Here is a 12,579-nt window from a genome sequence, read left to right on the forward strand (position 1 = left end):
ATTGTAATCGATGTATGTTTGAAACTTTGATCTTATGTAATCCCTTTACATCCTAAAACAATGGATATAGTCTCTCTTTTCTAACAACGTTAATCTTGTTTCAAGTGACCAACACATTACAGGTAAATTTCTGCATTGCTTAGACGTAAAGTGATTGTTGTTGAAAATTCCTCAATTATGTGATAAGTGGGATAATGTGACATATTCACATGGTCAATTATTTCATAAATATAGTCCATTTGGAAATTAATTTTATAATTGTTGTATAAATTTTGATATTATAATTCAATATAATTGACAACAATTTATTATATCAGAGAGTTAGAATTTAAAACAGAAAACACATTAAAAGATTCTCATAACACTGACAATGGGGGAAGGTTAGTAATTATCCCTTCTTTTTGCATTAGTTTTACTCTTGGTACCAGAATAAAGTTAAATATACCTTTGTCTTATCAGTGGTTATTCTTTTGAATTCTTTATTTGTATTTTTCCTGTGTTTGATGTCGAACTTAATATTATCGATGTCGCTATTGACGAGATGGTGCTAACCCATTGTTGGGTGTTTCCAATATAGGTACAAAAGTTCTTGGAGCATCGGCCTTTGCGGCTCTTCAAGGCTTTGCCGGAATCGCGAGATTTATTTTGTGTACTCATGAGATGGGATGGGATGATGATATTTAATGGTTTATTTTCTATAACTCTACAATTTTTATGCATACACCAACTCATGTCTCTTTTATATACAAGTATTACATGCATGCCACATGAGCCCGTGCTTTCATGGACATCCCTTGTTTACTAATAAAATTTATACTCGTCCTTATCTCCTTGCCTTCTTTTGATTGCTCCTATGCGCAGGTTTTGGGGGGTAATGGTGTCCTTGAAATTAAATCTATTTGATGTTGAATGAATGTGGAAATCCTTTAAGGTTGTTTTGAAAGATATCTTCATAATTTTTTAGTAGAGTTTCCATGCCTACGGATGGGGAAGTTAGAATTTAAGAAGACAACACAGAATTAAGAAATGGTCCAAATTTTAGGAAAGTACCACACTCTTAGATGAAACAATTTTGGTGATGTGGAGCGTTTGAGGTTTGGCTTGCAACATGGAGGCAGTGGTGGGTTGATTCATCACATCCTAGATTGGCTGGAGCAAAGACGTTGTTGGGTGTTTCATTTGTTGGCAAAAATAGTTTCGAAGAATAAGGATTTGATGAAGCTTTAACAGAGAAAAAATTTAACAAAGAAGTCTTAGTGTGTCTTGCAATAACAGAGAAAAAAAAATTAATCATAGCAAATTTAATCAAAATAACTTCTCAATAAAATATTACTTTGTCTAATGTATATTATTTTTCCTTTTATATCTAGTAAAAAGCTACTTAGTCAAAGTAACTTTTTGATTAATTCAAATGAAAATTTTCACCTTTAATCAAAGTAACTTCTTAATCATTGGCAAAAACTTATTCAACCATATAAAAGTTTATAATTTTAATCAAAGTAACTTCTCAATTAAAATTAAAAACCATTGGACTCATATCATTATTATGTTATGCAGATTTAATATCGTGCTAACTTGCTAAAAGATAAAAATAATTACTTTTACTTAAAAAGATACAAAAATAAAACACAACAAGAATTAAAAGAACAAACAAATTTATTCATCTAATCTTAGAATCCAATTAAGAAACTGCAATATAATCAATCTCATAGGCTTAACACTCCATGGAATGTAGAAATAACATGAAAATAGAAGAGGAGAGGGTGGAGAACGTGAAAGGTGAGAGGGGACGAAATTAGGCCCCTCAAAGGGTTCCTAAGCTCCAAAGTTTATTTTTTTGCTTTCCTTGGTGTCTTTATATAGGACTTAGACCAGATTTTTCTGTTGCTCAAATCTTTTTTTTTTATAATGTAATATCTCTCCAATAATTAACATATTTGATCAATTTTAGATTATTTGACAGACATTTTCTGTTGATAATTTCATATATAAATAAATTAATTATATCTAATTAATTATTAACAATTGAATTTTTCCCAATTTTCCAATTCCACAACCAATTATAATTTTTTATTTTGTAAATTGGTATCTAAATTGTTCATTATAATGACTAACAACTTTTGGTTTCTAAAATATGTTGTTAATGAGACATTGTTTTGTAGTGTGGTAGGTTGTTGTGGAGCCTGCTATGTAGTCTATTTTGGAGCTTGCTGTGGTGGTGGACTTATTGTTAAGCCTATGATTGAGCATGTGGTGGAGCATGTGGTGCTTGTGGTGAATCATGTGGTTCCTATATATGGTGAATGATAATGTTTCTACTGGTGGTGGTGTGCGAGTGGATTCTGGTTTCTTGCTAATTTGTCTTCTTTGGAGGATGTCATATCCATTGTCAATAGTTTGAAAGGTTTACAACATTTAAATTAACCTCATTGTAGTTTTAATGCAGTGTAAGAAAGCTCGTTTTGCAGAGAAATTGAAAATAACCTCGAAATGGGGTAAAATGCATGATGAGAGGGAGGATTCTAATTCAGAGGAGGATAATGAGTCAGTTCAAACTATAAGGAAACTTGGTCGGGATAGGCTAATGAGAGTTCATACTAAATCTTCCAAAGCAAGAATTTCTAATAAGGATATTGAGTTTAAAGGCCTTTTGAAGATTGTAACTCTTAATATGTTGAGGAATTTAGAATTTGATTATTGAACTTTAGTTTTTTATTATGATATTGACAAGTATATCAAATTGTACAAATAATAAAGTTGAAAGTCCAAATATCGTTTTCCTATGAGATTTGTGCAACACTCGATAACTCTCGCAAATCAATACTCACTTAGACAAAAATTCATCAAAACACAAAAAAAAAAATATTTTTATCAAGCAGTTAGTATGTAACAAAATATAGAGTATTTACAATTGTCAAAACTATATTTTATTCACTTCCTTATTTGTATCGAAGGTAAGTTTTGTGATTTTGAATTTGGACTTTGTTAAACCAGATTTTCTATGTATATATTAGTATAGATGTAAAAATTCATTATTATTTTTTCAAATTTTTAAAGTTAATTCTATAGTATTTTTTCTATTATTTTCTTATTGTATATGATTATTATCGGACGAAATGAGGTGTTTACATCTACGCTTATTAAATTTGAATCAACGAGCGATTATAGTGTTTGATTCAAACTGACAGAAAAAGATAATTATAAGATAACGAATTTAAATTGTTTTAAACTTGTTAAAGGAAAAATAAAAAATAAAAAACTGTTCCTTTGACTGAAAAAAATATATGCTAGTAAATATTTGGCAATAGAAAACGAAAGACTTGTGCTAGGTGATTCTATATTATCGGGTGTATTTATAAAATAACACTCAAAGAAATCCAGTGCACTCATATCATATTCTTAAAGGAACTCATGTATCTAGGGAAATTGCTTCAATAAATTTAGATGCTTCAATAATCTTCTGTTGCACATGTTATTTAACTGAGACATGTTATTCTGTTGCATCGTTGCTTTAATAATCTTCAGTGACACACCCCTTATCTAATTAAAGGAAGGAGAACGTGTGCACCCATCATCAACTGCAAAAACAAACACATAAGTACTTATGTAATTAAATAACTCTTTCCTTAATTATAATAAAATTGATATTGAACTATTCAAATGCTAAACAATCTTTATAAGAAGAATTATTACCTTCCAGTTCAATGAATAGAAGGATCTACCAGAAGCTGGATTTGTCACGTCTACGTATTTGGTCTGGTACCACAGAATTGAACCAAGAACAACATTTCCCAGACACTACAACATACCATAGATTCAGTTTTAAACATTGTTAAAAGTTTAAATAAATTTATATTCATATGTATGCTTCACATCGAGATTAAAAAGTTGGAATAATGTATGCAGTAAAGACAACTTTTTTAGAGAAATATTACCGTCACAAATTTAATCCAAAAGGGAGATGATGATGATGCTCCTGCCAAGAAGGCAACTCCAAATGCCATTTCATAAAGGAAAACAGAAATCCAAAATACCTATCAAAGAATTACAATCAGTCAAATGTCATATAACAAAAAAAGAAAACATTGAATTTAAGAAACATATATACTTTTTTCTGGCCTAAACGTGCTGCAAAAGAATCAACGCCATGTTTTATATCTCCTTCTACGTCAGGTATATCCTACACAAATCCAATATAAGCTTTTACATTATTCGACAAAAAAGCTGATGTTGGAAAATTAACACATGTCCTGAGAAAATAAAGACATTTTACCTTGGATAATGCTATACCAGTAGAGTAGAAACTCATGAACAAGAGAAAAACAATGAATGATCTTGTAAACGCAACTGGCCTCTTCAACACAAACGTCTGAACATTTGTTACATATCTATTAGCAATTTAATAACACACGAAAGGGGTTGTGATATAATATAACACATCCAATTCTTATCTCAATATTTCATCATTTCTTCAACTTTCTCACTCATATGCTTTTAAACCCATTTCTAATTGGTGGATTCAAAATTGTTGATTGTGTATCAAATGAAACTAACACAAAAATGTTATTATACAAGTTGGAACATGGTTATTCAAAACTAAGATCTATAACAGGAAAAGATTAGTGATAATAGGACAGAACCTGCATATGAAGGAAGTATGAAATTGGAATTATACATGTCCAACAAACAAACATGAGTAATGATGCCGCCACCGGATATTGCTTCCATCGTAAGAAAGGCAACTGCAGAATATATATATAAGAATACTTATACCTTAAAACATAATACACTGTTTAAAGGCAATTAGAAAGAACTCACATTCACAGAATAGCAAGTCCATAATATAACGCTCAACACAAAGTTGGAAATCAATGCAGGAGAACCTATCATCAAGTTAAGCCCTAAACCCTGTAAAACAGAATAAAACAGTAACTCTCATTTTTCTATGAAGCTCATCTTAAAATCTTTTATTATAAAAAGTGATGGATCTATATGGCACCAAAATTGCAGATAAGGCAACAATAAGGGCGCAACTTCTGAAGGATATTTTGCCAGAAGCCAATGGAAGATATGGTTTGTTTATCTGCAATAAAACATGTAACATAGATTACTTCTAAAAAACATCCAAAAGATTTGTAAACTATAAGAAGTTACATCCTTTCACCATCCTATCAAAGGATATAGTAATTTAGATTTGAGGGATTATTTTTTTGTTAAATTATATTTTTGGTTCCCATTTTCGTAGCAAAATATCAATTTGGTCCATTTATTTTTTATATCTCAATTTGATCCTTATTTTGGGAAATTTGATGGAATCAAGTCTTTTTTCCGTTAATGGTGTAGTAACGGCATTAATTGAGGTACCACGTGTCACTATTATGCCAGATGTCATTTTTTTTCATTCTCAAGTTAATCCTGTATTTTAATTTTTGTTTCAATTTAGTCCTAATTTTTGTAAAAATTATACAATTTCGTCTTCCTCCAAATTAAAACAAAAATTAACTTTTATATAAATGTTATACAAATATTTTATTAAATTTGATTTTTTATTCAAATTGATATTTTTATTATATATTTTTAACAAAACTAAGTTTATTTAAATTTGTTTCACATTCAATTTTACTTAAAATCGTTTCCAAATTTTAAATTTATTTTTTTTATTGTTACATAAACTAGTTAATTTTTTAAAATTTATATAATTGTTATTTTTACACCAACTAAAATATTTGTATAGAAATTATTAAATTTTACACATTTTAAAAATATGCAATTATTTAAAATATAAATTCAAATAAAAAAAATATTAAAATATGATGTAATAAAATATCAATATAATTTATGATTTTTTTTATTAGCATTATTTTCTATTAACAACTTTAAAACAATTTTCAGTAAAGTTCAATGTAAAATTTAAATTTAAATAAACTTCTTCTTGTTAAAAATATTTACTTGAAATATCAATTTTGATAGAAATATTTATGTACATTTATATAGAAATTAAATTTGGTTTTAATTTAGAAAGGGATAAAATTCTCAACTTTTATAAAAATTGGGATTAAATTGAGACAAAAATTAAAATACTGGAACCAAATTGAGAATAGGAAAATGACACCTAGCATAATAGTGACATGTGGCACTGTCATCGCCATGTGACACGATGTCAGTTTGACACGTGACAAATTTTTATTTCTTTTTAAAATTTTAAAAAAATAAAAAAAAAATCAAAAAATTCAGGAACTGACACATAACATCCCATTTAACGTCGTTACACTACAAGAAAATGTCTTATTAGTAACCAATTTTAGTGACTAAAAGTTGTTAGTCACTATAGTGACCAATTTAGATACCAATTTACAAAATTAGAATTTATTGGTTATTAAAATAGTCACTAATATAAATAAAAAATTATAATTGGTTACTAATTTTGTCACTAATATAAATAAAAAATTATAATTGGTTACTAAATTTGTCACTAATTAATTAGAGAGCAATTTAGTAACTAAGTTATTTTGATAGCCAAAACTATGGTAGCTAATCTTAAAAACCGATTTAGTGACCAATTATAATTTTTTATTGATAATAGTAACTGTTTTAGTAACCAATAATTTTTTTACTTTGTAAACTTGTATTTAAATTAATAATTATAGTAACTAACAACTTTTGGTCACTAAAATTGGTTACTAATGGAAGCATTTTTTTATACACCATTAATGAAAAGGACTTTATTACATCAAATTTTCCAAAATAGGAACCAAATTGATATAAAAAAAATAGAGGGACCAAATTAATATTTTCTAGAAAATGGGGATCAAAGATATAATTTAACCTTATTTTTTTACAAGAAAATATAAAGGGACTTTTTAAGTACTCTCACCATTTTCAAGGTTGAAGTACATTAAACAAACTGTTCGAAAAATACAACTATATTTTCAATTATTTTAATTAATTCGATAATATATAAAATACATGTAAAATTACTTGAATGTCCATAAACTGAATTAATTAAAATAAGAAAAATGGTTAGGTTTTTGGTCAAATTTTGGGACCTGCAGTTTGGTGATGCCTCCCATTAAGAAAAATGTTGGAGTATGTCAGTAAACCTCAATTATATGAAAAGGAGTTTGAAAGTGAGAATTATATAAATTGTTCAAATTGTTGTATCTGTGACGTTCTTGTCTAAACTTTGTCTTTATATATGTTTCTGAATATTTAACTTTAGATCAATCTTATACAACAACAATTTTTTATTATATGTTTTAATGGAATATATACAAACGGTATATAAAACAAACAAATAAAGAAATCATTTATGAATGATCCAAAGTATTTTATATATAGTAAGTTTCATACCTTGTCTATTTCAAAATCAAACACTTGATTCACTCCATTAACGTAAAGATCCATAAACAAGTGAGGTAACAAAGCCTGAAACATTAGAAAAAACAACTCCAAAGAATGTTTTTTATTGAAGTTAAAGGGTAGTTTTCAATTGTCTTTAAAAAAATAATATATTTGGAGTCTGACCTGTAACAAACCAATAAAAAACAAGGGAGATATATCTGATAGTCTTTCTACTGCAACGAGAGACGCAGAAATTGCAACAGATGTCTATAAAATACAGATAAAGTTAATTTAAAACAATATCCAAATCAGAATTTAATAGAAAGGAAAAAAAAAACAGTATTGACAATAACTTTGGAATATTAATCATGAGAGTGATGGAAAAGTTTGTACTTACTCGACCATACAATGCGTAAGGGTAAATAAATTGGTACAAAACGGCCATAAAATCTTTGACAGACTCCACAATGCTTTTGGAGTTGGAAGCTTCAGATTCTGACTCAGAAGATGGAACAGAGTCGGCTTTCACAACATAAATTTTATTGGTTTCTTCAGATGTTGCTCCTCTTTCAATGCTTTTGTAGTGATGATTAAAAGCTGATTGTTGAAACCTCAAAGGATTATACTGTATTTCAGCTTTTATATTGTGCTTAGAAGCTTTTGATCCATGACAACCTAATGTACCTATTGTTCAAATTTGTAGCATGCTTTAGTATATTTTCACATAAATTTTAATAATAATTAAAGTAATGTATTCACCTAAAATAAATGTTCTCGTAATTTATTTCTTTATTTTAGTTTAAAGTTATAATATCATATAATTTGTTTTAGATAATTATATGTTTCTTCATTTTTAAGGTTTATGTCCCCAAAAAACACCCCGTACTCTTAACTTTTATCCTTAATTATAAATAAATAAAAAATCTGCATCATCTTAATTATGGCTTCATGTTTATGACGTCATTATCTTTAATTAATTATCATTAATATTATTATTATTATTATTATTATTATTTTGGGAAATATATTTTAATAACTAAATTTAAAAGTAAAATATACTGATATATAAAGTTTGTTTAAAAAAATTTCCATTCTTAAATTAAAATAAAAAAATATTGTGAATTACATTAAATTTACCAGCATATGTGTAGAATAATCAATTTTATTTATTGTTGTTTCTGGACATATATTTTAAAGTAACTACAATAAAATAAATGAATGAATGAATACTGTAACATTTAATGCTAATATCAAAATAGTTAAAAATAATTGGTGTTTGTAAGCTGGATACAGTGAATATCATGTGAGAAATCTAGTTATCATCAAGTATAAATAAGTCCACTATTACTTCCAATTAGTTTAAGTTTCCATCAAACATGGGCATTTTTTTAATATTATAACACATTTCACGTAATAGATGAACAAAAAGATGTGAAAGAGTGAGATACTGATCAGAAAGTTAATAAAATAATTAGCCATGACAAAGGTTAGTTGAAGGAATAAGGTATAAGTGATGAGACATACTTTGAAAGTAAACAGTGTTGAGGGAGAGTTTCCTGGCCCAAAGATTTGAACCTACAATTACGAAGCATGCTTCCACATATTACTCAGAAAATAAGTTTGCAGAGAAAAATGAAGGAAATTATGAAGAGAGTGAGTATATATAAGTACCAGTTGTGAGTGAAGAGACGTTAGGAGAAGATATAAGATGTAGCCTAGCCATGGAAACTAACCACACAGAGAGTAACACCAAACTCTATAGAACAGATAAGAACGTACAGTACCTTGTCCTGTAGATGAGAAGAGAGGAATGACAGATTTTATAGGCAAAAAAAAAAATTGATTTTTCTTAGCGAGAGATAAAATTTGATTGGCACATATAGAAATTGATACACCACGCACATAGTCGACGCAAAAAATTGCGAAATAATCAAATACAGGTCACGTGTAAGGAAAATTTAAAAGACTTTTATAGTTTAACAAAGTTTTTTCTAACAAACTTTCCGATTTAAATAAAAAAGTATTATTTTATTATTTTATTTTAATTATAAAATAAAAGATAATTCATTTAATTTGTGTGTCTTCGTTTTCTTTTAATTTGTTTCTTTTCATCCTGTCATAAAATATATATATATATATATATATATATATATATATATATATATATATAATATATATAATATGAAATTCAGTTTTTCGATCATCACAAATCTAAATTTCTTTTTTATCATAAATCATGAACTTGAATCAGTTTAATTGTTATAGAAACAGAGATATAAAGTTAAAACGGTTAATAATCTATGCAAATCTTTACGATTTTAAGAAGATGAGATTTCAGTATTATCTCACATATTATCTCTATATTCAATCTCAAATCATCTTTATGGAACACAAAATCAACTTCATATTTGTCTCTCCAAATCTGTTGATTTGTTGAATCTCTTCAAGCGAACACAGTGTTGGGTGTGTTCTTTTGTGAAAATATACATTTGAGAAAGTGAAGGGATGGATTTGAGTGAATTGGAAGGTAAAATTTTTCTTTTCTTTTAAGGAATTTAAAAATGAAAATTATGAATTTCAAAGTGGAGTTACTTAGTGATTTGAATTATGTGATAGATTAAAAATAAAGTTTTAATATAATAAAATATTATATTACAATTTTGTCCTTATAGTTAAAATTAATCTATTATTAGTATTATTTATATTATTATTATTAATATAATTATAACTTTTATTTTTATTGTGAATAATTAATATTAATATTATTTAATATTTAATATCATTATTATTTATTATTATTATATATATATATATATATATAAACCAAACAATGAACTTGGAATAGGTTGTAAGCATACAATTATTCTTATTAGGATGGCAACGAAGCGGGAACAGTCATCGGGTTGGGCAAGGACAAGTTTCGCTATCTCATATTCATCCCGAGAAAAAAAAATTGATTTCCATCTCCATTTCCAAACACAACGGATATCAAATTTTTTTCATCCCTATCACTACCAGGTAATAGGTATATATTCGTACCCATATTCATACAAATTTTCTTACTGTTTCAATATCATTTAATTAATTTTTATAAAATAATAAAAATTGTGTTAAAGGAAATATAATATTATCAAATATTCAATATTAAAAGGAAGGTTGTTTCTTCAATATCAAATATTTAGAAAACAATTATAATTGTATACATTTCTAATTAGAATACCAAATTTTATCAGTCAAAACATTTATTAAATTTACAAATATTAATGAAATCTAGTTGATAAAATATAAAAATATTTTTAAAAAATATAAAAGAAAAATAAATATTCAAATTAAAAAATATTTTAAATGTTTGTTTATTTTAATTTTTTAAATTCAAATAAAGTCTCGTTTTTATACACTATTAAAAATACATCACTTGATCAAAATCACACATAGAACAAAGATTAAACTAATAATAATATAATTTTAACATAAATCTTTCATCTTTTTAACTTCAATATATGTTGGATGGTGATAAAAGATTCACGGTGTTACGAGTTTGGCAAGTGTACATGCAATGTAAGCATAAACGCATAATATGATCCTATTATTGATTCTAACAATCAATCATAAACAATATCTCATATTGATAATCATGTTGTAAAAGTAAACACGGAAGTGTATATGAATTGGTCATAACGATAATATTAGAGAGCATTAATGATACAATGATCTTCCTCCTGTAGAGCACCTTTATTTCCCTTTGATTTTCTCTCTTGATGGCGATAGGGAGAAAGGAACAGAATGAGTACGTTATGACTCTGTGTGCTCTCAGAAGGGGACCACGACCATTTATAAATTGAATTACTTAAGTTTTAGTATTTCTATTTTGGTCCCTCATCAAATTAGAAATTACTAAGTGGTCTCTACACAATATTTATTTTCATGACATATGCCTTTAGCCAAATCTTTTAATTTAGTCAGATCACTTTATTATTTGGTTTTATAAATAATGGCCCTAACACATTTAATTATGTGTCATATATATGCATGACCCAAAATTACTAACATGTAAGACCCAAGAAATTAAATAAATAAATATTTATTTAATATAAATGCGGATAATGAGGTATTTATAGAATTTAATGCGGGGAGTTGTGGTAAGAAACAATTAGGGATGTCAACAGAGTGGGTAGGGTACGGGTAGTAAATCCTTCGTATCCTACCCACTGGATAAATATTCGCTCTGTACCCATACCCATATCCATCGGGTATCCATTATATAGGTATTTGTCTATTTTTTTTCATATCCACGGGTATCCATGGGTACCCGCAGGTACTTACAAAAAAATTTAAAAAAATAAATATTTAACCATAATTAATGCTCGGATCAACAAGTCTACTCTCTACGATTGAATCTGGAAAAACAAACAAATAAAAAATCACAAACAATCTATATTGTAGTTTATTTTTGAATGAAATATTAAAGAAATTACTAACTTCATCAATGTCCACATCTTGTAACATTGAACAAAGTTTCATGTTGTCCAATTTTAATCTAGAAGAGCCGAAAAACATAAGAAGTTCATTAAAAATTTATAATAATCACTTTATTAAAATATCTAAGTAAAAGTGTTAATTTCATTACATTCCATGTTGGTTCATAACCAGTCTTGGAGACACATCAATGCCTCCACAATATTTGGAAGTAATATACTTCGATGTGTGGTAAGAATCTGGCCACCGTTACTGAATGAAGACTCAAAATTGTTTTTATTAATATATATAAGGGTATTTTTGTGAATTAAAGTTTAGCGGGTACGGATATCCACGGGTACGAATACTATGATACCCGTACCTACCCAGTTAACATGCGGGTTTCAAAAATATTCGTATCCGCAGATAGCGGATACCCATTTTTAATATTTATTTCCTACCCGTTGCGTGTTTTATCCGCGGTACCCGCGGATACGGATTTTTTTGACATCCCTAGGAACAATACTAGCTCAAGTGGTTGAGAGTACTTAACTATTATGAGAGCACTTGGGTTTGAATCTTGTGTATGTCATCAATGTGTTAATTTAATTGTTTTATTAGTTTTGTGATATGCTTAACCATGGAGTGTGATAATATAATTATAGATGTGTAAATTATCATAAAACATGAATTGGTTGGTTGGTTGTGCATTGGTTTACTAATTGTGTGATTTAATTGTGTGTTCAAACCTTGAATAATGCTAAATAGGCTCCTGATGTAGAA

At 27.6% G+C, this 12,579-nt stretch overlaps 1 protein-coding gene across 2 annotated transcripts; it reads right to left on the reverse strand.

Moving 5' to 3' along the window:
* Positions 1-3,317: 3,317 nt before the first annotated feature.
* Positions 3,318-9,174, reverse strand: LOC114192765 (glycinol 4-dimethylallyltransferase-like). Of its 2 annotated transcripts, none has more exons than XM_028082577.1 (13): positions 9,013-9,174; positions 8,866-8,916; positions 7,739-8,025; positions 7,525-7,608; positions 7,351-7,425; positions 5,000-5,083; positions 4,819-4,908; positions 4,641-4,742; positions 4,274-4,369; positions 4,109-4,180; positions 3,936-4,034; positions 3,694-3,798; positions 3,318-3,578 (listed from the first exon to the last, which is right to left on the reverse strand). In XM_028082577.1, the coding sequence occupies exons 1-13, from the start codon at positions 9,062-9,064 to the stop codon at positions 3,537-3,539; spliced, it is 1,239 nt and encodes a 412-aa protein (XP_027938378.1). In that variant the 5' UTR covers positions 9,065-9,174; the 3' UTR covers positions 3,318-3,536. The 2 variants fall into 2 exon arrangements, with proteins under 2 accessions (XP_027938378.1, XP_027938376.1); XM_028082575.1 differs by having other exon boundaries at positions 8,866-8,934.
* Between the last annotated feature and the right edge of the window lie 3,405 nt (positions 9,175-12,579).

This window comes from Vigna unguiculata, chromosome 7 (assembly GCF_004118075.2).
Source record: "Vigna unguiculata cultivar IT97K-499-35 chromosome 7, ASM411807v1, whole genome shotgun sequence".
Classification (NCBI taxonomy): domain Eukaryota; kingdom Viridiplantae; phylum Streptophyta; class Magnoliopsida; order Fabales; family Fabaceae; genus Vigna; species Vigna unguiculata.

Bases quoted from the DNA above. Each gene is read 5' to 3' on its own strand.
- LOC114192765 (XM_028082575.1), bottom strand. From the start codon at position 9,064: ATGGCTAGGCTACATCTTATATCTTCTCCTAACGTCTCTTCACTCACA. The intron at 4,743-4,818 runs GTGAGTTCTTTC...TATATTCTGCAG, and splicing joins GGACTTGCTATTCTGTGAAT to TTGCCTTTCTTACGATGGAA. The intron at 3,799-3,935 runs GTAATATTTCTC...GGTATGTTGTAG, and splicing joins TTTGGATTAAATTTGTGACG to TGTCTGGGAAATGTTGTTCT.